At 40.6% G+C, this 26,521-nt stretch overlaps 2 protein-coding genes across 4 annotated transcripts; one reads left to right on the top strand and one right to left on the bottom strand.

Annotated features, from left to right (window-relative positions):
- Positions 1 to 2,188: 2,188 nt before the first annotated feature.
- On the top strand, positions 2,189 to 10,129 carry LOC137286422 (sorbitol dehydrogenase-like). Of its 2 annotated transcripts, none has more exons than XM_067818277.1 (10): positions 2,189 to 2,493; positions 3,609 to 3,668; positions 4,086 to 4,119; positions 4,586 to 4,750; positions 5,632 to 5,791; positions 6,582 to 6,700; positions 7,063 to 7,128; positions 7,311 to 7,486; positions 8,266 to 8,387; positions 8,996 to 10,129. In XM_067818277.1, exons 2-10 carry the CDS (start codon positions 3,615 to 3,617, stop codon positions 9,147 to 9,149), a joined length of 1,050 nt encoding a protein of 349 aa, XP_067674378.1. In that variant the 5' UTR covers positions 2,189 to 2,493; positions 3,609 to 3,614; the 3' UTR covers positions 9,150 to 10,129. The 2 variants fall into 2 exon arrangements, with proteins under 2 accessions (XP_067674378.1, XP_067674379.1); XM_067818278.1 differs by having other exon boundaries at positions 2,424 to 2,522; positions 8,996 to 10,127.
- Positions 10,130 to 11,861: 1,732 nt separating this feature from the next.
- LOC137286160 (ATP synthase subunit b, mitochondrial-like) lies at positions 11,862 to 19,215 on the bottom strand. Of its 2 annotated transcripts, none has more exons than XM_067817837.1 (8): positions 19,111 to 19,215; positions 17,768 to 17,804; positions 15,377 to 15,588; positions 14,669 to 14,832; positions 13,628 to 13,756; positions 12,987 to 13,064; positions 12,591 to 12,692; positions 11,862 to 12,077 (listed from the first exon to the last, which is right to left on the bottom strand). In XM_067817837.1, exons 1-8 carry the CDS (start codon positions 19,196 to 19,198, stop codon positions 12,021 to 12,023), a joined length of 867 nt encoding a protein of 288 aa, XP_067673938.1. In that variant the 5' UTR covers positions 19,199 to 19,215; the 3' UTR covers positions 11,862 to 12,020. The 2 variants fall into 2 exon arrangements, with proteins under 2 accessions (XP_067673938.1, XP_067673939.1); XM_067817838.1 differs by having other exon boundaries at positions 13,628 to 13,752; positions 14,665 to 14,832; positions 19,111 to 19,185.
- Positions 19,216 to 26,521: the final 7,306 nt, after the last annotated feature.

The raw sequence follows: 26,521 nt of genomic DNA, 5'->3' as shown, positions 1-26,521 counted from the left end.
GACATTACTTCTCTTATCTGCACGTAAATCGTGAGTTTATTTATACTCTGCAATATTCCAGCTACCTACATTGCGGTGGTCTGTAAATAATTGAGTCTGCACCAGACAATCAAGTGATCAGCAACGTCAGCATCGATGTACCCAATTGGGATACGATGATGTGTCAACCATGTCGGCAAGTCTGACCACCCGATCCTCTTTCACACCTGAAGGCAATGAACGATGTTGCTATCCCAGGTATATTACAGTAAACTTAACTGAAGATTCCACATGCTACAGGTAAATGGGAAAAATAGAGAAATCTTCAAAAAAATAAATAAATAAAGTAAGTAATCAATATACTTTCTTTTTCACTCACAAATATGAAAAAAAATATCAGCTATCTCCATAAATATACGCAACTCTGAGAAACCTCAAGGCACTCAGGAACAAGGTTAATACATATATCACCAAGTCTATCTTCCACAGACGAATCTACTTTCCTAGGTTTTAATCCTCGATCCAACCATCTCTGACCATGATACATTGTGGACATTGCGATATGGAACTGTAATACTGGACTTTCCAGTGAAGTTTGTACGTTCCTCGCTTATTTCATCCACCGGAATGCTGGCTTCGGGTGTTGTTTTCAAGCTGTATGAAAGAGGTCTCGTTGACACGATGGATCCAGAGACTAACGGCGATGAACGTAATGACATGCACCAACCAAGTCAAAGACCATCAGACCTTTTATGGGTTACTTAGGAACGATCTCAAACCAGATCTTCACTGATCTCATGTCATGGATTTACTAGAGCCTAGTCGATGTAGCGTAAAAATTAAACCGGAATCTAAGTCAAGTGCATAATGATTGCGTAAGCGTGGAATTATTCAGACCTTGACCTTCGTTTCAAGGTCACAAAGGGATCTGAATGTTTTACACTTGTCAGCGAGTTATCGCAAGAACCATTCACAGGATTTTCTTTCCGGCGCAGGGCCTCGGGCTGAGTCTATTTTGATGACCTTCACGCAATTTTCAATGTCATGGCGACACTTTGAAGATTTCAGCATATTAAATTCCATGTTAAGATCGTCTCTAGAGCGGTTCACTGCATTTTCTTCATTGCTTTTCAAAAGTTCTCTTGGATGTTGTTTTCATAAGCAATTTGTTTATTACTGTTTTAGCATATTTCTTACACTAAGACATTCATGTCAAGGTCAAAGTGAGTCTTGAAAATTGTTGTTTGTTTGAACAACTACAAAGTAAGATCAAAAGGGAGGTTGACTGGACATGTTTTTGTTGGCATTTAACTTCATCTTAAATTACGAAATTCACTTTCATTACTTTTTAAGTTTGGTTTCATAATTTGCGGCGGGGGCTATGTCACCTTAGTGGCAATGCTGCATGGTTCTGTGTATGTTTTAATATGAGAGTGGGTATGGTTTTACGCCGCGTCTAGCAGTATCACAGCGAGAGACACAAGATGTCGTTTATTCAAACATGCAACAATGTTAAATAATGTCTTAAAAATTGTTGTATATTCAAACTAATGTCATCCCGCATGTAAGGTATGTTTGTGTAAGCTGTTGTGTACTTTGTTTACCCGTTAACTTTAAAATGTGGAACGGCGGTTCAATGCAATAAACCCACTTTCATCTTCTTCTCGCACCGGTGATCTGAAAAGCATCGTGCCTAGACCAGACAATCCAGTGACTGATGTCATGAGCATAGACCCAGTTATGAACTGAGACAGCAAGCCTGACCACACGACCTTATTCCTCGCTTCTTACGACAGGGATGGGTTACTGACGATGAATTCTAACCCTTACTTTCACGGGAGGGTATTGGTAAAATGTTAAATTGTTCGACCATGGCCTTCAAAAGACATTCACTCACTCGAAGGGTTTCTTGAAAGAATGCGTTTGTTACATTTCCGGTTTAACTGTGCGAGTTGTTTTTACTCTGGCCTTCCCATACAATCAGTCTACCCTTGCAGATCCGGATTAGAACTGATCTTTAGTAACCCATGCTTGTCGTAAGAGGCGACTTAAGGGATCGGGTGGCCAGGCACGCTGACACGTCATCGTATCCCAGTTGCGTATGTTGATGCTCATTCTGTTGATAACTGGACTGTCTGGTCCGGATTCGATTATTTACAGATTGCAGTCATATAGCTGTAATATTGCTGGAATAAAACTAAACGCACTTAGCGCTCACATATATTAATAGCAAACGATACGTGAAATGAAAACGTTTTACTCTGGCAGACATATTGTGAACTATGGAAATACATCGACCGTAGTGTATGAATGTGTGTCGTGTCGACCTGCCGTACATATCACACACCGACTTTCTTCTTTAGCCCAGAGATAGACAAGCCTTGTGTATATGTTGAGTAGAAGATATCGCTTGTCATCCTTATCGTGTCACTGTTTGTGGGTTTGTACTAGCTGATTATCACATTTGCATCCTATCTTCAAGACACTCTCTGCCCAAACACAGTCGGACTTTGGGTGAGTATGTCTTCTTCCTTCATTTATAGGTAAGTTTTAATGTTGTTTCGAAACCGTGTATTTTGGGACATTTCAGCCTGCTGACACCGTGCAGCACCAATGCGACTGCAATTTAATTTGGGCAACTAATCCTGGCATATTGAACCTACACAAAACATGACCTTGAGGAAAGCAGGGAGAGTCGCGCCCAGCGATACTGACAGACATTGCGAACTCTGGGTAACATCGCTGATGCGCTAACGTTTTTACTGCAGGAAATAATCCGTCACCTCTTTAGCTTTAATTCCTTACTTTCATGACATGTAACGGAACGTAACGCTAAATCAAAATAAGAATACCAAATACTTGTTGCTACATCGACATGAAGTGTCGTAAAATCACTTTTCAGCCGTTGTTGATCCTGCTACCGCTGAAAATACATAAAACATTGCTTCCAGGATATTGATTGATGTGTTTAATTCACCAGCGCCGATAATTTTAAACAACGACTAAAAAAAACAACACAAAACAAACGAACTGGTATATATGTAACGAATGTTTTTGTATGGCCGGTATTGAGGTCACGCTCCAGAGCTCGGTATCGTATCTTTGTTAACATATATTACCAAGTTTATGAACGACATGACAAGACAAACTTTATTTATTTATTTATTTATTTATTTATTTATTTATTTATTTATTTATTTATTTATTTATTTATTTATTTATTTATTTATTTATTTATTTATTTATTTATTTATTTATTTATTTATTTATTGCGTCATCCAAGTTAGCGAACCCGGGCCTTGATTTTCGGAGCTGTCTTATCACTAAGATAAGTTAATGTTAATGTATGGCAGTTACAACTACCTTAACGCTAAGGGAGCTTCGAAAATCTAGGCCCTGATCACGACCCATTAGTCCCCTTACGACAGGCTAGGGTTACTGAGGTCATTTCTAATAATGATCCTCACGGGTCATGATGACAAGAGACCTGTATCATTTCCTCCCTGACCAAACTGACACACACGCCATTCTCTAACCACTCGTACGTCAGCTTGTACACCAAACACCCCTAGTGTCGTGAACTTGGTGATATGTAAATCTGATGTTAATCTGTTGCTCCCTTCCTACAGGTCACGATGACCGACACCAACCTATCGGCAGTGTTGTACAAGGTCCAGGACCTCAGGCTGGTAAGAGCATAGGCATGGCATATAGCATATGGCATATAAAGAGCAGAGATTGTCTGTGCAGAGTTAAGTCCCTTATATGGATCCGAAGGTTGAGGTTCGAATCCCATTTTCGCCTGAATTATGTTACTATGTTTACGAAACTGGGTACCAAGGGTTAAGTCATTACCCACCCGTACCGGGTATCCGGTTTTGATGTCTCAGCCCTAACTCAGTGGCATACAAGATATTTTCTTCAAAACCTTGATTCAATCAATACAAAGAAAACACAACCTGTCTTAGTTAACGCTTTCTCTTACATGTCTGTTCAACTTTAAACGTGATGTTATGTTACTTTAATTACATTTATAAATCAATATATCATTAATTATGCTGTCAGAAGACATGATCAATGACAATATTTCTATCGGTGTATTTCAGGTTGACCGGCCTATCCCAGAACCTAAACAAGGAGGTAAGTTGTAAGTCTGGCTACAGTGGCGAAAACTTGTCCAGTACAGACATATCCAGACAGGGTCGCCCATTTCCAAATTAGCAATTACCCTGAACCTAGACGGGAAAACCCCAAGCGTTCTGTATTGGTTTCACATTCAATACAAGGACGTCACATTGCTTAGTATGCAAGAAGATATAAATGCTGTTCTGGGCGCTCATCCACTTATTAAAATGCATCCAAAGAAACACACACGCACGCACGCACGCACGCACGCACGCACAGACATGTATGCAACGCATGTATGTCACATAACGCTTCACGCATATATCAATGCATTGTGCGGATCCCCTTAAGTCCATATAGTAAGCATGGGTCTAAAACAGGTAGTCAGTGACCAGTTACAGTTTCAAGGTATATGATTTACATTTTTCAGTTGATATACAAAACCTTCTACATGTAATAATTTCACTTCTCTGATTTTCAGAGGTGCAGATATCCATGCGGACAGTTGGGATATGTGGTTCTGATGTCCACTATTGGCACAGTGGGGCTATTGGGCACTTCGTGGTCAAGGCCCCGATGCTTCTCGGCCACGAGTGTGCTGGTGTGGTCAGCAAGGTGGGGGATGGCGTCACCCATCTTAAGGAGGGTAAGGGGATACACTTAACCATTCGCGTTCACGAAACATCATTCATGAAACCACAGGTAAATCTGTGCCGACTGCCCTTTTGAATCACGAATCTTTATTAACAAGTAATACTAACGTTTCAGAACTTATTCTGAATCAAATCTGAGAAATTGCCTTACATCCATTCACAGTTTCACATATTCATAAGAATAGCCAACAGACTCCAGAGACCCATTGACCTAGAAACCATGACGTAATGACAGACAATTGCATTCAAATCAGATCTAAGATTTGGTACCTCTATGCTTCAATATCTGCTGAGACCTCCATAGGAGTGAGTGCGCTCAACATTCCAACATTATCAAGGCGGACATAGAACCCAGTTGGGGAATCGATCCCGGGCCTTCCAAATGACGTGCGAACGCTTTAACAACAACTCTATCCTAAGGCTTTAACAACAAGGGAATCTCACCTCCTAGAACACATAGGAGAGGGTATTGATTTAGAGGTAACTGAATTTATGAGACTGAGCAGCAGACTTACTATCGGTTATAATATGTCTCTTTCTGATTGGGGTAAGAGGCGACTAACGGGATCGGGTGGTCAGGCTCGCTGACTTGGTTAACACATGTCATCGATTCCCAATTGCACAGATCGATGCTCATGTTGTTGATCACTGGATTGTATGGTCCAGACTCGATTATTTACAGACCGCCGCCATATATCTAGAATATTGCCAGGTCTGATTGGGGTCGTATCAAGAGAACGCCGTCGTTGACTTTGAGTGTTGCTGACTGCCGCGTAAAACATTATTGCCTTCGTTATTTGCACATGTTCAGACACGTGTATATGTATGTTTGTACATACAACACACCCATCATGTCTGATGTATCCGTTTGCAGGAGACCGCGTCGCCATCGAGCCCGGCGTCCCGTGTCGTCAGTGCGACCTGTGCAAAGATGGCCGCTACAACCTCTGTCCAGATGTCTTCTTCCTTGCCACCCCGCCGGACAGTGGCGCTCTCGCTCGATACCACACTCACGCCGCCGACTTCGTCTTTAAGTGAGTACAGCAGAGACACCTAAACATAGATTGCTGTTATATGACTGGTATGGCATTGGTGTCAAGATATTCAACCAAAGGAGATTCGGGTTAGACTTTGTCTTCAGCAGCCCATGACCCATGAAGTTCCCAGTGTAGAATAGGCCATCAGCAACCTATGCTTGCCATAAAAGGCGACTCAGCTTGTCGTAAGAGGTGACCGGGATCGGGTGGTCAGGCTCGCTGACTTGGTTGACACATGTCATCGGTTCCCAAATACGCAGATCAATGCTCATGTTGTTGATCACTGGATTGTCTGGTCCAGACTCGATTATTCACAGACCTCCGCCATATAGCTGGAATATTGCCGTGTGCGGCGTAAAACTACACTCGCTCACTCAGCAGCCGATACTTGTCGTAAGAGGCGACTGACGGGTTCGAGTGATCTGGCTCGCTGACTGGTTGACACATGTTATCATATCACAGTTGCTCATGCTTTTGATCACTGGGTTGTCTGCTCGAAACTCGATTATTCACAGACTGCCATATAGCTGGAATATTGGTAAGAGCGGAACAAGAAACAACCATCACCCCCTCCAAGTGTATAAATGCTGATAATATCCGTATTTTTGAGTCTTTAGAAAATTATTTCAACCGCAAGTTATTGGAGATTCTGTTATATTTTCTACATCTCTGAAACTATTATGCGTTTATATGTCGTCGACAGGATTACGCTCAACGTTTTCTAGTTTTAACATCCACAGATCATTTACCAAAAGGTAATATGTTCTTGTTTTCACCTGTTATCCAGACTGCCGGACAACGTGAGCTTCGAGGAAGGGTCTATGATTGAGCCCCTGTCTGTAGGACTGCACGCATGCAGAAGAGCTGGCGTGAAGCTGGGTGGACGGGTGATGGTCTGCGGGGCAGGTGCGTGCGAGTTGTCGCGAGATTTACTGAATCGTTTATTAAATATATGTGTAGAGTATCTTCTAGAGACTTCGCTGGTATTTACATTCTCGATTACCCAACACATTTGATGTCCTTTCTGTCATTATACAGAACCCGAATCCATAGCTTGGTTTCAGAAATGACGTCATTGCATTTGTCCCCCAATCTTTAACTCCTCCAAAGTGTCTTTGGGAGTAATTAGATTGGGCTTCTAGATTTTTATTGGACTGGAATTGTGATCAAATGTGGCGAATGGATCTATGGATCTATTTATCATCACAGAATAAATGCTGTAGTATACAATTATTGAAAGAAATTGTATCTGTAACATTTTGTTTCAGGACCTATTGGTCTGTGTGCCATGTTGAGTGCCAAGGCCATGGGTGCTGCCGGGGTGTGCATTACAGGTGCGTGGTCGACATCGATATCTGCTCATCTCTTTAGTTGGTATTAACTCTGTAAAATCTACTACAGAATTAATTCAAATATGAGATGATACATTTTTGGAGCAACGTGAATGTGAAAGTATATACGTGATAACAAGAGTATTTGTGGCTCACCAGCAATTCATGTTCTGTGCACACTTCAGACATTGACGCTAAGCGCCTGGAGTTCGCCCGAAAGGTCGGTGCGACATCTACTGTTCTGGTCGACACGAAGGACGTGGACGACGTCGCAGCCAGAGTTCGCGAAGCACTGGGAGGCGCGCCCGATTTCTCCATCGAAGCCAGCGGTGCCCAGTTTTGTGTAGAGCTGGGTGTAGTGGTAAGTATGGTCGAACATAATGAGTGAGTGAGTGAATGGATGCAATAGGTGGTTTAATGCCAATTTGACGATATTTCAGTCGTATTTAACCGAGTGTCGCCTTGGGTAAGAGCAAGCGCTGCGTCACTCTGGACGTCACATTATATGAACAATGATCAAAGACATGACGCTGACATACATACAAGATCATGACATGAACTGAAATTTAGTTCTTTCCACAATGGTAAGAAATTCCTGCTGCAAGGAGTCCACTCCGACTTTATCACGAACACCCCTCCAGGCTCAGATGTGTCTCCAATATATCTTTGGAGGTCTTTGGTTACACGTTACCAGTTTCCGCCATAAAGGGTCATCGGGGCCTTATATTAACACCTGTCGTAGGACAGTAGATCGAGGTATCGGTTGATCCAGCTGATGGACTTGGTTCACTACAATGTCATCGTGCCCGAATATGCGTAACGTGCTATTGACAGCGTATTGGACACACGTGGCGACGATCGTCAACCTGGGCTGTGCATCTTTGTTGCTTTTCGGTAGAACATGTTTTTGAATACATAATGGAAATTTTCTTCAACTGCGTAACTTGAGTTTGCAAGCCTCAACATAGTTTGATCCTCGATTATCCATTGTTTGATAGCTTAACCTATGAGATGGAACGATGATATATACAGGATGACGGAGTACTGAGGCAGTCTGAATCGTCCATCTTCCATAGTGGCATACCTGAAAGGACACTTCACGTCAGAGTATGGCTAAACAGGTATGTCTGTGTGTTGTAGGCCACCAAGACAGGCGGCACCTTCGTGGTAGTCGGCCACGGACCCACCCACGTCCAGATTCCCATCGTCAACACTGTGGCGAGGGAGATCGCCATCAAGGGATCCTTCAGATACGTAAACACGTCAGTATCACTGAAATCTAGTTTTCTAGTCATTCTTCTGTGCATAGTGACTGCTATCATTACTACAATAGATGTGAGACTCCTCAGCTTACTCTATAGTGATATATATTACCACAGTGGCAGCTGAAGGTGAACAAAATAACGTTCACCAATTTGATGAAACAGGGTGATGGTATTCACAGATGATATTTATGGCAAATCAACCCTTAATGCGTGCCATGATCGCAAAGGGGCATAACTCTGCTTGGTAGTTTGCGACACGTCGGCTTGGCATTTGCAACTGAGAGAAATAAGTATTAATTCTTAATCAGTCTCAGTCAAGGATTAATTGCACTATTACACATTGCCATCAGTGATGTTCCTTTCGGACAGCCTAGCACGGTTTCAGGCATATGATTTGTAAACAGTAACAGTGACCGATACAGCTTTTTGAGAAAGTGCGTGCGTGCGTGCGTGCGTGTGCACTTCATTTTCGCCCGAGTTTCGGTGGAGAAGAATCTGGATCCGCCTAGCGTAAGTACATCTTTAGAAGACTGACCAAAGTCAGACATATGTCCACATCTCAGTACTAATAAATCAAGTTCATATGATTATTTAATGTGTTACAGCTGGCCAGCTGCCATATCCATGATATCCTCTGGCAAGATCAACGTGAAACCGCTGGTCACACATCACTTTCAGCTGGAGGAGACCCTAGATGCCTTCAAAACAGCCAAGTCTGGTGTGGGGGTCAAGATCATGATAAACTGCCAAAGACAATAAACAAATGCGCCGAGTACATATGTAGCTACAGGCTTGGCTTGCAAGGTCATGGATCATTCGCATTATTTGGCGCTGGACTGTTATACTTGACAGTTGTATTGCTTCCATATTCATAAGCCACGTGTCAGTTTGGATTTGTCTTGTTGTAACATGTATCATGATCAAGCAGTTGTTTTGTCTGGAACTTATATAATCAGCAATAATGGAATTGCTGAACTGTGAGCTTGTCATATCAGTGTTGATACAAAACATGAAAATACATGAAGACTATGAAAGTTTTCATTCTGCACTGTTAACACCACACTGCATGATGTTGTACAGTATCACCATTGAGTATCAACAGCATCAACACATTAATACCTACGGTTTTTAAAATGCTATTGAAGCAAAACATGTCGAAATCCACTCTGCTCTGCCAAGTACACACAAATCTGACATGGAGTTATTGAGGTAGTTTCCAGGAACAAAGCGCCCCCTTGTATTTACAGTGTATGGGCAGCTAAATAAAAATATTCAAATCAACATTTTCCGCTCCTAACTCTCTAGCAGTCAAGTTTAGACTGGGTTTAACTGTAGAACATGTTCCTTACAAACTGAACAGCAAAAGAAATGCAATTTTGGAAAAAAAAGTCTCATGAAAGTAAGCGTTTATGTTTATGTATTCTATTAAAAAAATTGACAAAAAGCCACTGCTGCGTTTCTTTTGCTGTTCATGCAATGGTAAAAGTTACCCCTAAAACAAGCCTGAAAGAAACCAGAGATTTACCCCATGAATGTGCAACAGATATTGTGGGCATGAAATGGCTCATGCCATTATAGTTCACGTACAAGATGTGATGTTTCATCTTTTAGTAACCTCAACAAAAATAAAAACTTTATACTCGTTTCAAAGTCAATAATTTGAACATTTTGGAAAATGGGTTTGAAATAACGATTGTATTAAATTCTCTTGTCATTAAAGATGCTATAGCATACAAAGATCATGTTTGTCATGGAATCGGTTCCACCGGAAATGCGACTACAATGTCCATGATCAAAATCTGTGAGTCACAACTTAATGAAATCATGTCAATATCGGGTGTGTCCTCCATGGGCGTTCACAACTGCGATACAACGCCTCCTCATGGATTGGATGATGCGTCTGAACACAGCTTGGGGAATGCACCGCCATATTTGTACCAACATGGCACCAAGCTCCTGCATGTTCTGTGGAGGGTTCCTTACTTGACGGAGCCGCCTGCCTAACATCCCACACATGCTCGATGAGACTGACGTCGGGAGATCTTGATGGCCACTCCATGATATTGATGCCAGCGTTCCTGAGGAAATTCGTTCTTAAATTGGCCGTATGAGGTCTGGCGTTATCCTGTTGGAAAGCCAGACTTGGGCCATGAGCTGCCATGAATGGCAAAAGCTCTGGAACGAGCACCTGATCCCTGTATGCTGCCGCATTAAGGTTTCCCTGGATGACAATGAGTCGGGATCGAACATGACCGTTGATAGCACCCCAAACCATAACGTTATCTCCCTCAAATCGATCCACTTCCTGTACGCAACACTGGACATTGCGTTCTCATCGTCTTCTCCAAACTCTAACCCTTCCATCAGCAAAGGTTAATGTGAACCTTGATTCATCACTAAACACAACCCTATTCCAATCTCGCTGGGTCCATCTGAGGTGCCGTCGTGCCCAGAGGAAACGTTGGCGTCGATGGAAACGGGTTAGAATTGGTCCACGGATATAATCGCCATGCATGGAGACGAGCAGAGCGCAGGCGATTTCGAATGGTGTGGGCAGTCACTCGACCTCCAAACAATACATTCCCAGTGACAAACCGATTACGCAAATGACGTAAGACAATCTGTCGGTCTTCTGCGTGTGACGTCACACGTGGTCGACCAGGACGGGGGCGGTCAGCTGTCGTGCCAGTTCGAAGGACGTGTGTGGAGATTATGGATGGTCTGTCGACTGCATAACCCTCGCAACATCTGTCACGGACGTTCCCGTATTCAGCATGCCAATGGCACGTTCACGCTGAATGTTTGACAGTCGTGGCATTGCAGATTAACGAATAATTACCCATAAAACCGTGTTTTTCTGAGATGACACTCAGTCTAAGTAAACTTATCCTCATTACTTTTCGTTACACTCCATCATTGAGTCTGACTTTTTTAACCTTATGGAAGGTCGCGTCAGGTAACCTTTGAGATTGACCAATCAGAACACAGCTTACCAAATCGCGAAAGTGCACATTCGCACATCCCTTATGAACTTTTTATCTCGAAAAGGTTCGTACCCGAACGATTCCGAATGCTATTTACAGTACGATCGCTTCCGAGTGATGCACACGGCGTACCTACTGCCATGACAACAGTCGCTGAAAATAGTGCTCTCGTATGTGCTACGTAGGCCCGACCAGTAGAATGAATGTGTGACGTAATGCCCTTGACAATGCATTTAATCATAATCACAACAAGAACTCTTTCAAGAAAAGTTTCAAAACACTATTTGAAAAAAATGAGTGTTAAGTTTTTTATTTTTGCTTAGTATATGTACTGAAGTATAATCTGAGTGTCCTTGCTAAGTGATGATTATCAGGTTATTCTCAGCCCTTTGTGAGGGTCAAAGACAATCTGACTCAGTCCTTGTTAACATATATCAACACATAATTATCTTATTTCTTGACAACAAAAGCAACAAAACACAACAAATAAGACATGAATAGTTTTTATTTTTTCATGTTTTGTAAGGTAACAATTCCCTAGTGTAGTGTTTTATAATTTACAACTAGTCAGAGCAAGATTGATGTTTGTACAAGGCTTCAGTCAACTCGACAACATATTCACTTCACACTAAACAGAAGGTGATGGTTATGCCTTGGCCAGTCCCCGTAAATCAGCAATGCATTTTGAAATACTCTCCTTCTCCTGCAAAAGAACAAAACAAACATTTCCTGAGAAAGATCACAGAAAAATCAGATGAATATACCTTCAGATCACATGACAATTTCTTCTCAAAACATACCATTCTAGTGGTTTCATATATACTATAATCCTGATGCATGATTCATATTACATTGTTATACCAACTAGCACACCCTTCCTCTGACAGGTATTGGGTAATCACTGGGTAAGTAACTGGCGAAACATTAAGTACAGTGTAGCCAAATCTCTGAAGTTTGAATAAGAATCAATCCACCATGGCCAATCAGTCCAACATGTGCTTTTAACACTATATTTGACTGACCTGATCATTTCTCACTGATATGGGTCATTATGGTAGTTTAGTGGTTAAAGTGTATGCGTGTCATGTTTTGGTTCAATTTCCCACATGGATAAAATATGTGAAGTTTATTTCTGTTACCGTGTCATGGAAAGTTGCTAAAAGTGGCATCAAAAGCAGCTCACTCAACTTAATTGATGGAAGAAAACTGGACTGACCTGCTGAGGTGTGATACTCTTTGTGACATTCTCTACAATCCAGCGGACCATGTGCTCTTGTTCAAACCTCCTCTTGGTCGACTGCAACTCCAACTGGTAGTCCTTTAACAAAACAAAAGGACTTTGCTCAAGACTGAATGCAACGCCACCTACTTACTGGTCTGGGCAATGGACAAAAAAATTGTGTGCATTTCATCTACTTATATCATGATAGGATCCAAACCTGCTGGATATCAGCGAGTGAATGTGGGACATGGAAAACAATGGTTGACAGCATGAGCAGATAATACAGCATCAGTCAGGTTACTAACAACCTGATCTTCATGCATGAGGTACTGGGGAATGTACATGCCCTGGAATGTGAGTTGTGATGCCGAATTGACAGGGAAGACTCACCAGCCTCTTCTTGACCTCATCGTAGACTGTCTTCAGTCTCTGTCTGTAAATGGATTCAAGCTGGAGGTCAACATTCTCCTGAAAATAGAAATAAACAGACCTTGTAAAAAGTCTTGAAGAATGACATTCTTAAATAATTTTGTCAGCATAGGTTGATCAAGGATTCATAAATAGGAGGTGCCTTACTTTTACCTTTGTGCAATGTATACAAAACAAAAAACATTAAGCATCATGACCATAATGGGGATATTTTAAGTTTTAAGTTAAGACTGAGCAAAACGTAAGAACACAACGAGGTAGATTTGGGGGTCACATAGCTTTCATCCACACACACAAGACCTCGGTCATATCTTCACAAATGTCAATAGACATTTACTGAAGAAAGTTATGCATCAAATTATCTTCACTGAATGGGATCATGGAAATGGGCATACAGCTACTCCAGGTTTCAAGAAATACAGTCCATTTTCACCATATTAAATTATAGAAAATATTTTCAGTTTCAAGGATGGCAAGGTCAGAAGGGTACTTGAACTGAACTGCAGTAGGATTTGTCTGTTTACAGAAATGCCACGTTCAATCTGCAAAATAACCCATATCATTGCTTTCCTTGTGCAAACAAAGCTGTGTAAATATCATACCCGTTTAGCCTGGAAGATGTACTTCTGTCCCTCTTCCTGCCAGATGGTCTTCTCACTGGCATTGATGACATCTTCGTACACCTTCTTTGCTTCTGTGATGGGCTTGACGAAACGTTCCTCAGCAGCTGCCTGTGGACATCACACAAACATTTCAGTCCTAGTGGAAGAGATCCTGTTTGAGTGATCCATCATGAACCCTACTTTTCCCCCATCACAGATTATCTGAACCCAAGTTTGTGGATCAATGCTCATGTCGGTCAAGGGACTGTCTGGTAAAGACTTACTGGTTACAAACCACCATCACAATGCTAGAATAGTACATCAGTGTAGCAACAAAACCTTGCAAATACTATGTTTATCAAGACATGAAAGAGCCAAAGATCACGTCAGGCAAAAGTTTTGAAAGCCTCATTATTGTTCAACCATAATATTGCCTGAATTTCAAAATTAAATAACTAAATAGAACAAGATTTAATCAATCTACTTTCACATACAAGGGACAAGTATTAATGGTTTGAAATATTTTTAAAAAAACTTGTAACAGGACTCAATTATTCACGTTCATTTATGAAGGGAACATAACAGTCATGGCCATACATGCGTCATGATTTATCTATACACATAGATTAATTCAGACATAACAATGACAAATTGTGAAAAACACTGAAAAATCAAGTCGGGGGTCAAGGGGGCCTCTTAGACGAGTCAATGTCTTTCAGTCAATCATTTTCACCTCGCATGATAATGGTAACCATTTTCCAGCAAAAATCGTGGATTCGCGAAAAATTCTCATGTCTGTTAATTACACATTAACTTTATAGCACATAAATATAACTTGGGTTTAGATAGTTTATATAGTTGTCCTGTGTGATATTTCACGCTCAACATCTTTAAGAAGGTTGATCATGATCGAATAGGCACAGGTCTCGAAATCATGCACCCTGTCAAAATCTTGTTAATGTTAACAGGCATTTGTTCATCAAGGCCATGCATGTAATATTTGTAAGTAGGTTTATAATTTGCAGCCATTGCAGTACCCACCGCATTTCTCTCATCAATGTATTTGCCAAGTCTTGGTCCTAGTTTCCTGTTTAGGATGTAGAATGCTGCCCAGAATCCAAGAACCTCTGAGAAGTTGTGGTCAACAACCCATATTTCCTTTGAAAGTAAGTAGGCAATCAAACCAGTGCCGAAAAGGTAGGGTCCTGAAAATAAGAGAGCATAGGAACTGTAGGGAAATCTGTCTATGATCTCCTACATGTTGGAATTTACCACACAGGCTACTTACCACAGTATTATTACAGTTAGATCAAGATGATGACTTTAAATACGTGAAAGTGTATGATATTGAGGTTCTCAAGGTTTCATCACCTGGTATCTTGGTACTTCCTAAATTAATGATCTTAATAACAACATCACAATAGTATTGACAAAGACCCTATCAAACAGTGTTGTTTAGCGAGAGTAACACATGCGATTTTAACATGTGACATCATTTTTTCTATTCTCACTCAAAGACATCACAAACATTCCATTAGACCAAGACTAGTGAAAATCTAGCAGGATGAGTTGTTTATATCCCATAATATACAAACAAGCAAGCAAAAGGAAACTGCCAACAAGTTTGGTTTGACAGCTGGTGGTGACACTTTCAGATAGCTGCTCCCTTCATATTTAGCAACTGAAACATTTGAACACATCGTCTTCGATCATCAATATTGTATCGGTATAACACACTATAGAAATTACCTGTAACACCAGTCTTGGGGTAGAAGAACTGGAAGAATCCTTCTGGGATGAAGCCTAACCTAACCTTGGCACTAACTTCTGGCTGGACTGGGTGGGGGAAATTGACCTTATCTCTCTCTGGCCCATAGAAAATTTCATTAGCTTTGTCCCAGTCTTCTATCTGTTTAGTGGCACTGCTCTGCTGTCTGCTCTGAACACCTGCTACCAGTGTCCTGAAAAACCATTAATACACAGTCAAGACTAACAGTAATAAAGGAATTTACTATCATTCTTGCTCTCAAATATTCCTTGCTGGACTGTTGTGGCATGCCTGAGTAAATAAGGAATATTCCAGAAATATCACGGTGAGAAAATGGATTTCACACATTGTACCCATGTGGGTAATTGAACACAAGTCTTTTTTGCGACGAGTGCATACTTTCACTACTGTAAAATCATTTATTTTCGCGCAGCTTAATTTTCGCGGAAACAGAAAAATTGACTAATTCGCGCGGTTTAATTTTCGCGCATCGTCAAAGTACAGAAATCATGAGAGTATAACACAGGTAACAGTAAACTGTAAAGAAAACACTGACCCTAGCTGTCGTCCTGTCACCTGCCTAATTAGTTGGGGAAACATGGGCCTTCCGCTACGTTGAGACACGCAATGGAGCACTGAAGAATCCATGTTGAGATTTGCGTAAGAAATCATTGACCTATGTGACCTCGACCCGTGACGCGCTCGGCCAATCAGCTACTCAGAAAGCTCTGTGCACGTGTACCAGTATATTGTCAAACTACTACATGCGCAATGGATTATCCAGACCTACGACAACATATCCAAGAGGAAGGATTTAATCCAAAGCAGATTTCGCCAAGCTGAACTTTCGGACTAATTCACTAGTAGCAGGTGACCTGACATTTTTAATTTAGTAAAGTCGTGTGCATCGTGTCAATCAGAGACACTGAAAATGACATGTGCTGAATCAACTATTTAATTTGTTTTTATGTATCTTTTTGTTTCACTGAGTCATGAATGAATGACGTGTACTTGTAGTCAAATTACTAGCAATACAAAACTAAAACTCAAAGCTCTTTGTTTGTTTTTATTTCCACAATTTATCATAATTATTCGTGGAGGTTTTATTTTCGCGGATAATGTTTTTGCACGAAAAGCGCAAAAATTAACCCCCCGCGAATAATAATGATTTTACAGTATTAGGCAACCCCACCGCCTTGTGGTAGCATGACAAAAATGTACAAATGTGACAAAGGTGTATTTGTCATGTTGGTTAAATTGATAATGAACAAGACCAACTTTTTAACAGACGTTTGATCACGTTCTTGGTTTTACAAACATAATGAGGCTGGCTATAACAGGGATGGAAATAATTCTTGAACTGCTAATTATTTAAAAATCACTTTCCCTGATAAGTTTTCCACTATACTTGCCAATTTTCTAGCTGATTATTTAAATAAACAACATAATTAACACTGGAAAGTCCACCGGTGATATATATATAAGCTTGCCCGACAGAAAAAAAACACTAGACAGGGACGTCGGGCAATGGGTCATTTCCACCCCAGTTAACAGCACACTAGAGTTCTCTGAAGTCTGCTCTTTCCAAAATACTGTTTACCTTGGTAGAATGTGCTCCAACCCTCTCGGCCCCTGCTACAAGCTACTTATTACAACCTCTAGCTTGGCTGTTCTGTTAACTGTACTTACTCCCATGTACCGACACACTAGTAGCATGATTAGTTAACTTGTTAGGTCAGGTTGTGAGTAGGTGACTACTGGTACTTTACATAGGTGAAAGTGTAGAAATAGAAATAGACAGAAAATCACAGCTCAGTGATCATTATTGATCAGTAGATGATCACTGTTGATAATAATTGACAAAACAAATATGAAGATTCTATATTTATTTACATTCACAAATATATTTATTCAGATCTTGACACAATGTCTGACACAGTGTTCAAAGACTGCTACCTTGAGCACCTTTGAAAAACTCCACTTTCTCATCCATGTTACACTTACAGAATCATACTGTATTTCTGGTGACGTGGCTTGTTCAAAAGAACAATCCATCCTACATCACCCCTGGAATAGTTAAAAAAACAACCTTCTCCTCCTGAGCATTTCCTTCTCAAAACCATCAGCTGCTTAATGAACATTTCCTCCTGATCATTGTTCTATGGTTTTCTATCATCTCCCCAAGAAATGGTTACAGGGGAGTCAGTACACATATCAGAAAAGCCAAACGAGGGGCTAGAGGTACTGATTAGTGGCTAGTAACAACAGGCAGACTTGGGGAAAAGGGTCTAGGGGAATGATGTCGGAGAAATACGTCTAAAAATACGTCTATCAAGTACAACACAAGAACTCCATTGAGAAAGTAATATTACCTGGGTGACTGAAGTCTGATGATGGTGCTGAAAGCACCTGCAAAATAAAATAAAATCATCATTAGAAATACACAATCAATGTCATTGTGTGTTCATATTTGCTTGGTTGGTTTGTTATTTGATGGCTCACTCAGTATTATTCCAGTTACATGGCAACACTCTGTAAATAATCTAGTTCTGGACCAGACAATCTAGTGATCAACAGCATGAGCATCAATCTAGGCATGTTGGAAGCAGACAGTGATTGTGTAACACCGAACCTGAAGGCACTGACTGATGTTTTCAATAAAACTAAATTGAATAGTACAGATTTTACACATGAAAAGTAACCACCTTTTGTGAAATCTGTTGACTTGAACTCTAAACATTCAGCAAACAAGCTAACATGATCATTACTGGTTACAATTAACATTGTTAATGTTTCTTAAAAAACTGAATGCAGACTCATTAAATGCATTGCTGGGATTCTCTCAACCCCCAGTAATACATTTTAGGAGTAATTGTGAAAGCTTTTCAAAGCCCCAGGAAAGTAAGGTGACACTGCTCCCTTAAGGCACATTCAATAAAATCATGGTTCACCTTTTAATTGAGAACATACTCAGTATTCATAAATGATCTTATAATGGAAACAGTGTTGTGCACAAAAATTATGCTGCTGCAGAAACTGAGAAAGAGTGACTTGTGCTTTTCAAAGACAGAAGAACTACTGCATGCCAAACATACTCAGCAACCGTGTTACTATGATGACACACAGGAACATTTTACTGATATTCCATATTACCTATAAACTTGCAGATGTTGCCTGTCAATGAGCATTAGTTAAAACTTTTAACAGTCCTGTGTAGTCTACCAACAAAATTAGCTAACTGTCCATTACCAGGCATTCTCATTCAGCAAATCCAATGTGACCATTAAGACTCATTTCACATGGACGTTTTTCAACTGTATCAATGTGATATATTTTGCTTATTTGTGTACGTTTTCTTTTTGGAAGACTTAAGATAGGTTTACTCAACCACATTTGACATGGCGTCATTCAGATGTCATTGGTCGACTTTCTCCTCACAAACATTAAATAATAACAACAAATGGCACATATGAATCTGGAGCGTCTTAACGACATGCGTAGGGGCCCATGAATAAACTGTTTTTTTTGCAAATAGATTATGGGTTGATTTTGATAATTTTGCATTTCGTGATAGCAAAACGTCCATGCCGGTTTCTCCCTACTTCTGAAATTACTGTTAACAGGAATAATTAACAGTAACTTAGTCTCGAAAATATCTACCAGAAGTGTATGCAGTGATTTTATGCAAATGTACGGCTTAGGATATCTTAATTACCCGATCTAACCGCAAGTGAGGACAACATCTCTACTTCGGTTTGTGTTGTCCTTCGTGCAACATGGAGGGCAGAGGCCCGGATGATCATTTCAAGGGAGGCAACCGCGACTTGAATTTGCTTTAGTTTACGTCCACACGGTTTTCATTCACAACAAATGACAGTATTTAAGTATGACATAATTGTCACATTCGTAACTTTAAAAAAGCAAATATATACATATCCTGTCAGTGCGAATTTCTGTCAAAATATTATATGATTCTGTTACTTTTTCTTGTTTTACTTTTATTACTTTTTCTGTTTCAACCCAAGAAGTGGTCGACACGGTGACAGCTCAGGTTCGATTCCTCACGTGGGTACAATGTGTGAAGTGAAGCCCATTTCTTGTGTGCCCTGGCGTGACATTGCTGGAATATTGCAGCCCAAAATCAAAACTCACTAACTCACTCACTCAAGAGGTGGACACTTTTTCTGAGGTATTAGTTCAATATATTAATTTTACCACTTTTTAAAAAAAATCATTATCAACATGATATTATGATTTAACCCCACACCCCTAGATTTCTGGTTCACCTGTGTGCAGCAGATTTCTGCACCTCAGATGAACCTTGACACTCATGGCCTTGAATCATTACATACATTTTTCAAGATGTCTGCAGATGTCAGAGCTCGCTGCCATACCATATAATCATGGGAACTGAATGAAATAGAAACTTGATTCATGACAGGTTAATTAATGGGCAGAAGGGCAGACTAGTGGGTAAAGTATTTGCTCATAATGTTCATTTTCCCCACATCATCAGGGTACATTCTACTACATTGTGTGATTTTAGTCCATTTCAGCTGTTCCTGGCTGTGATATTGCTGGAATATTGCAAGAAGCCAAATTGTAAAACTACTAGTATATTCACTCACCTGACAGGTTATCGAGCTCAAAACATACTGTGTGTAAGACATACTAAATTACACATAAAAAGGTTGTGAGGCTATGCATGCTTGTCATCATCGTTGAATGCTGCTCGTAATATTGATCACTGGTTCGTCTGGTCTAAACAGGATTATTTATAGGCCATTGTCACATACTGCTGTGATTGCTTACATTGTAGGTAGTCTGTCAAATGTTTCCATGTGTTAATAAGATCTGAGCCTGCATCGTCATACTGGAATAAGGAACATGCTATGAATGTGGAATTTGTAATGTTCTCCTTGTCTGGAACAAGCTGACCCTGCACAGTTATAAAAGTCCAACTGATCTGATGACATATAAACCTGATACCGTAAGTCAATGTCTGTTAATGTCCAGTCATACATTTCTTTCAGACTCTAATTTTACCACTTTCAGGAATTTTTTAGGCATGGCATCAATATTCAATACCTACCCTTTATAATTTCAATTTCTGACAAATGATTCATTGTCCCCTGTTTCACTTAAAAAGTTCACTAAATTCTTCTGTTTAGCGGAAAATCTGTGTATGTATATGGACAGCATTTATTCATGAAATTCAGGAACTCATTGGTTTTATTTGCATGCATTTATAGCATGACACATTCTGACAAACATTATGACAGTGGTTTCAACCAGCTATACTGCGCTGCCATGATAACGCATGTGCAGTGAGTAGGTTCACAGAGCTTGAAACAGTATGCCTGCCCGGGATATGCGGTCATGAGCAGTAGTCTAATCTTGGTTGTGTCCACAAACAAGTAAATAATCTACTCGTTACATAATAAAAACCAGAAACACATTTTGATTGTGATAAGCAGCCTCTGTCACAGGGAAAACTCAACATCTGGGTTATTGACACCTATGAGTTCGTCTGACAATATGCAATGCACAACTTCAGCCACTGACCACATGCAGTTTGAAATTTACACTATCAGGCTTATCCGCCATAAACATTTAGGAGCCAGATAAGCCTTATAATCGGCAAATGAACCAATGGCCAATGAAAAGGCTTTGTTACACTTGAGTGCACAACCACCGGCTCTAACTCATGTTAGCTGGTTTGCTGACTGGTGCTTTGTTTCGAGGGAGGTTGTACACAAGTACAATTTAATATTTAAATATTGCACTTTTGATTTGCGATTATGCGCTTATAATTCTGTTTATTTGTTTTTTCTTAATCAGCAATGCATTTTATATAATCATGAATAAGTGATAAATGTGTTTTAATTATGTTTGATCTTTTGGTTGCATGTGGCCTTTAAGTAAGGCAATTCATGCTAAAGCAAAAGTTCACTTTTCTGTGGTGGCCTTATGAAAGGGAGGTAACTCTGTTATACTTGCTGATGTGTTTCATTTGTAGACAGCTTGTAGCATGAAGTGTTGCAGTGTTCAGTAACGTTCACATGAACATTTTCTTACTCTTAACTCATCAGAATGATGCTCTTTTGATCTTTTATTGTGTTATGCTTGGTTTTATACAAACCTCACAATACAAACCAAACAATGGAAAAAAAGACTGTAAAAGAATGAGAATGAAGATTTTATGGATATCAACTTCTTTATATGAGAACACAACGTTTAGGACTTAATGCTTACTCCTTCATCAGGTGAATACTTGTTTAGCAATTTCCATGACAAGTACTCAGTATCAGACGATATGTCACCTGATGAAGGAGTAAGCATTAACTCCGAAACGTTGTCTTCTCATATAAAGAAGTTGATATCCATAAAATCTTCATTCTTATGCATTTCACTTCTAAATGCCCTTCAAAGACTTGTAAAAGAATGCTTTGAAATCATGAACTTGCTGTTTGGTCTCGTGGTAACAACAACTGTCACTCACACCTAATACACACAGTATTGTTTGGGGACTTTAACTGGCGTCTGCACCTTTACCTCAGGGTTGTTTCATGAAATCCTTGGTCTGCACAGACACATGCTCACTGACTTTGCATCTACATCACATAACTGGGATGGTTCTGACCTGTACCGTTGGTACTGGTATAATGTACAATAGTACTGAAACAGTACTGGACCAATGTTTGGTACCAGACTGTTAGTTACAGGTCCATTCCAGGCTAAACTGTACTGGGCCACATATGGGTAGTTACCGTAGATAGTGCACAGCAATACTTAAATTACAGGCCCAGGACAGACGGTGCACTTCCTGTCTGGTGAATTGTGGGGGATTATCTCAAGACCATGTCATCTGCTCTCTCTATCGAGAGAGGTGGCAAAAAGGTAGAGTGAGACATTTTTTCCATTTCTGTATATAAATTGACTTAATGTGACACTAAAAAGTAACAGAATTTTTTTGTTAATCACTTATTGAGACGGAAGTGAAGTGTTGAGCTAAATTTTGAACAAAAACATTCAGTTTGAATTCCGCTGGGACAAAGCTAATTTGAAACATTCAGTATCTATGTCGTGCCTGTTGTTATATTCCTGGATAACCTCATCCAAAAACCTAAATTTAATATGTGACCTAGATTACAGTATTGTTTGATAATCATGTCATACTGAAAAAAGCATTGAAAGACTGAATCAAAAGCAAATGAAAATTTGTAGATAGTTCAAAATGAGACTATCATGTGATTTGAATTTCAAACTTCTTTGAACATGATCAACAAAATAGAATGGGTTGTTCACATATGTTGCCGGGAATTTGTAAAAAAATAATTAACTAGATGACAAGGTGCATGATGGCACAACTGAAATTGCTTGATCTGTTAATCTCCCCGTGAGTTGTTATGCTATACATGTATATGACAGTAATGATGATTATTATTATGATGCTAATGATGCTATTGTACTTGACGACAACACCGACGGTGACGACGATGATGGTGGTGGTGGTGAGAATGAAGATGAAAATGAATTAGTTGATGGATGTGATGGTAAATTATTCCATTTTTCCAGGAACAGAACAGTTTGAGGCCGAGAATATTGCATCATGTTTTCATCTTGTTTCATGAAATAAATTTTTGTGGATAAACTTGTGTTGTCTTCTATTTTAGAGTTTGTTTGGGTATCAGGTTGTTTTAAATACTAGAAACTGTGCCAGTCAAACTATAAAGGGCGAATTCCAGAATGCCTTACTATAGCCTTGTTTCTGACTTCATGTGGCCAGTATTGACCCAATTATGTGATGTTAGCTGGGTTCAACAAGTGGAATTCATTTCATATCCATCCTTTTTGTATGAGGTCATAATGAACTTAATATGGATAAGTTTTAAGTACAGAAATTGTTTTAAAGTATCACTCACTCACTCACTCACTCACTCACTCACTCACTCACTCACTCACTCACTCACTCACTCACTCACTCACTCACTCACTCACTCAGCCTTTGGTGATTCTGATGGAGTTAGGTATTCATGAAACTCCTAATACTGTGCAATGTCCCAGGTTTAAGTAGGATCACTTCAGAATATTTCCCAGTTACATTCATACCGAAATGTCAGGCACGATCCCAGATCATGTGACTGCTATATATGGTGTCCATGAAAGTAATCCCACCGGAAGTGCTATTAAACAATAGTAAAATGAACAAAGCTAATAACTGGCATTGACACTCCAACTTTGACAATATTTCCTTACTTCTAGCAGTAACATCGTGTAGGCTAATCTGGAAGACTTCAACCCCCTGACCAATGGCGCTATTGAGATATTGTAGCCAAGTGGAGTGAGAGATTATTGATTTACTCCCCCTGGGTGAAGTAGGACCTAATTGTGTGTCGTGAACCGATGCTGTGCTTTAGCTTACAGCTCTCTCCCATACCAACCAATAGCTCGACTGACTGTTGGCTGGAGACTAAAATCTCCATTAATACAGGAAGATGTGGCTCGAGTGGAATATACAGAATTATGGTATCACAGCTCATTCCTGGAGCTCTCAATGCTGCAATGTTAGAACCAAGACTTTTTCACTTTTGCTGAGTATAGTGAGTCTGCTATTAGTGGTATTGTTTACTGGCAGTGTTTGGGTGCATGTGCACTGGAAGCTGAATATCGATTGAAAAAATAATGTAAAACCTTTGAAACCTTGAGACATATTTTTTCTCTTCCCTGGTGTGTCCTGTATGTAAAACAAATCTCTAGAGACAACTTTTTGAATATTGCAGTTTTACGAAAAAAACATTTTTTTTGCGCTAATCAGTAATTTTTTCTTCAGATGTCATGAATTTGGCATGTGAGTAATCAGTGTTGGGAATATACTTCCATTTCCCAGTTTTTAATGGTCTAAAGTTCTACCTCAGTTCAAGCTGAACTTTGTATCGGAATTTTTTCCTTGAGGCTACATTGTGATGATAGTTTTTGTCAGCATTTGTGCAGACAATATTGATGATCAATTCTGTCAAAAACTTTGAAAAAGTTTGAATAGATCATGATTTGTTATGAAAATCACTTCCTTTCAATTTTACTTCAACAGGTATTTTTTTACTTTTGGGAAATCAACTTTAACCATGGTAAAAAGTAAGGTGGTATTTTGCTTCTTTTACAAATATTGTCTGTTGTTATTAAATGAATCAGGCCAGGATTGCAAACAATGCCTGATTAAGGATGGGAAATTAATTTGTCAAACACAAGAAACACCATGACTGTGGGAGATTATGTAAGACATTGCATACTGCAGTCAGTATGTGATGTATATTTAAAACTGAACCTGTATTCATGTGAAACATCTGTGCATTCTGCCCCATTAAGAATGATATATTGTGTATATAGAATGGCTTGAAATATTGTACTTCCACTGATGTTTAGATTCCAACTAGTATACAATTATGTATCTTTCTAATTATCACCTCTACATGCATTCATTCTCTACACTCACAATGTTACCTCTCCAGGCCCAGTTCCACACCTGACTTGCTGTACACCCACACTGCTACTGTGTTACCCCACACCCACACCCACACCCACACCCACACCCACACCCACACCCACACCCACACCCATAACCCTGATGGCTCACACCCACATCCCTCTTCCAACTCACATCCTCACCCCTACTGTCACATCACACACCCTCCTGGCTCACATGCACAGCCTTCCATACTCACATCTTTACCTCTCCTTCCTTACACCACCGACTATCTTGGCTCACACCCACTTCACTCCTGGTTTACGCCCTCACCCCTTGTCTTACACCCTTACCCCTCCTGGCCAACACCCTCACCACTCCTGGCTCACACCCGCTAAACTCCTGGCTAACACCCTCATCCTTCATCCTACACCCTCACTCCTCCTGGTGAACACCTACACCACTCCTGGCCCATACCCACTACACTCCAGGTTTACGCCCTCACCCCTTGTCTTACACCCTCACCCCTCCTGGCTAAAACCCACACCACTCCTGGCTCACACCCACTACCCTCCTGGCTTATGCCCTCACCCCTTGTCTTACACCCCCACCACTCCTTGCCAAAACCCTCACCCCTCCTGACCAACACCCACACCACTCCTGGCTCACACACGCTAAACACCTGGCTAACACCCTCATCCCTCATCTTATACCCTCATAGCTGCTGACTCACACCCGCTACACTCCTGGCTCACACCCGCTACACTCCTGGCTAACACCCTCATCCTTCATCTTACATCCTCACTCCTGGCTAACATCCACACCACTCCTGGCTCACACCCACTACACTCCTGGCTTGCGCCCTCACCCCTTGTCTTACACCCTCGCCGCTCCTTGCCAACACCCACACCACTCCTGACTCACACCCACTACACTCCTGGCTAACACCCTCGTCCTTCATCTTACATCCTCACTCCTGGCTAACACCCACACCACTCCTGGCTCACACCCACTACCCTCATCTTACACCCTCACCCCTCCTGGCTAACACTCACAACGCTCCTGGCTCACACCCACTAAACTCCTGGCTAACACCCTCATCTTACACCCACACCACCCCTTTCTCACACCGACTACCCTCATCTTAAACCCTCACCCCTCCTGACTAACACCCACACCACTCCTGGCTCACACCCACTACCCTCATCTTACACCCTCACCCTTCCTGACTAACACTCACACCACTCCTGGCTCACAACCGCTACACTCCTGGCTCACACCCACTACCCTCCTGGCTAACACCCTCATCCCTCGTCTACACCCTCACTCCTCCTGGCTAACACCCTTACCCCTCATTGTGGTTTGTTCTTTAAGAAGAGTAGGTCTGCTCACAATGTAGGTTTTGCAAAACACAACAACATCAGCACTGTTTGTTTTTACTTAGAATGTTGTTTTGTGATGATGTAAGAGACCACAGAAGAGAATGGTACAGTGGCATCCTGTTAGTCTGAACCCCAGAACCTGTGGAACAATATCTACTTGTTTTAGTACCAATTAAATCCATAACACATTAACAGGCTTTTCTAAATGGAACATACATAGTCTCTATTTGTGATATATACAAAAGGTGATTTAATATTATGACTGGATGAGGTGAAATGGG

Source organism: Haliotis asinina, chromosome 6, assembly GCF_037392515.1.
Source record: "Haliotis asinina isolate JCU_RB_2024 chromosome 6, JCU_Hal_asi_v2, whole genome shotgun sequence".
In the NCBI taxonomy this organism is placed as follows: Eukaryota; Metazoa; Mollusca; class Gastropoda; order Lepetellida; family Haliotidae; genus Haliotis; species Haliotis asinina.
Note: the sequence above shows the minus strand (reverse complement) of the source record. Positions and strands in the feature narration are given on the sequence as shown.

Coding starts and splice junctions, on each gene's coding strand:
- LOC137286160 (XM_067817837.1), bottom strand. CDS start 19,198: ATGATCATCCGGGCCTCTGCCCTCCATGTTGCACGAAGGACAACACAA. Junction 13,757..14,668: donor ACATTGATGAGAGAAATGCG/GTGGGTACTGCA, acceptor TGATGTCCACAG/GCAGCTGCTGAGGAACGTTT. Junction 13,065..13,627: donor ACATCTTCCAGGCTAAACGG/GTATGATATTTA, acceptor TTCTATTTTCAG/GAGAATGTTGACCTCCAGCT.
- LOC137286422 (XM_067818277.1), top strand. CDS start 3,615: ATGACCGACACCAACCTATCGGCAGTGTTGTACAAGGTCCAGGACCTC. Junction 3,669..4,085: donor AGGTCCAGGACCTCAGGCTG/GTAAGAGCATAG, acceptor GGTGTATTTCAG/GTTGACCGGCCTATCCCAGA. Junction 7,129..7,310: donor TGCCGGGGTGTGCATTACAG/GTGCGTGGTCGA, acceptor TGCACACTTCAG/ACATTGACGCTAAGCGCCTG.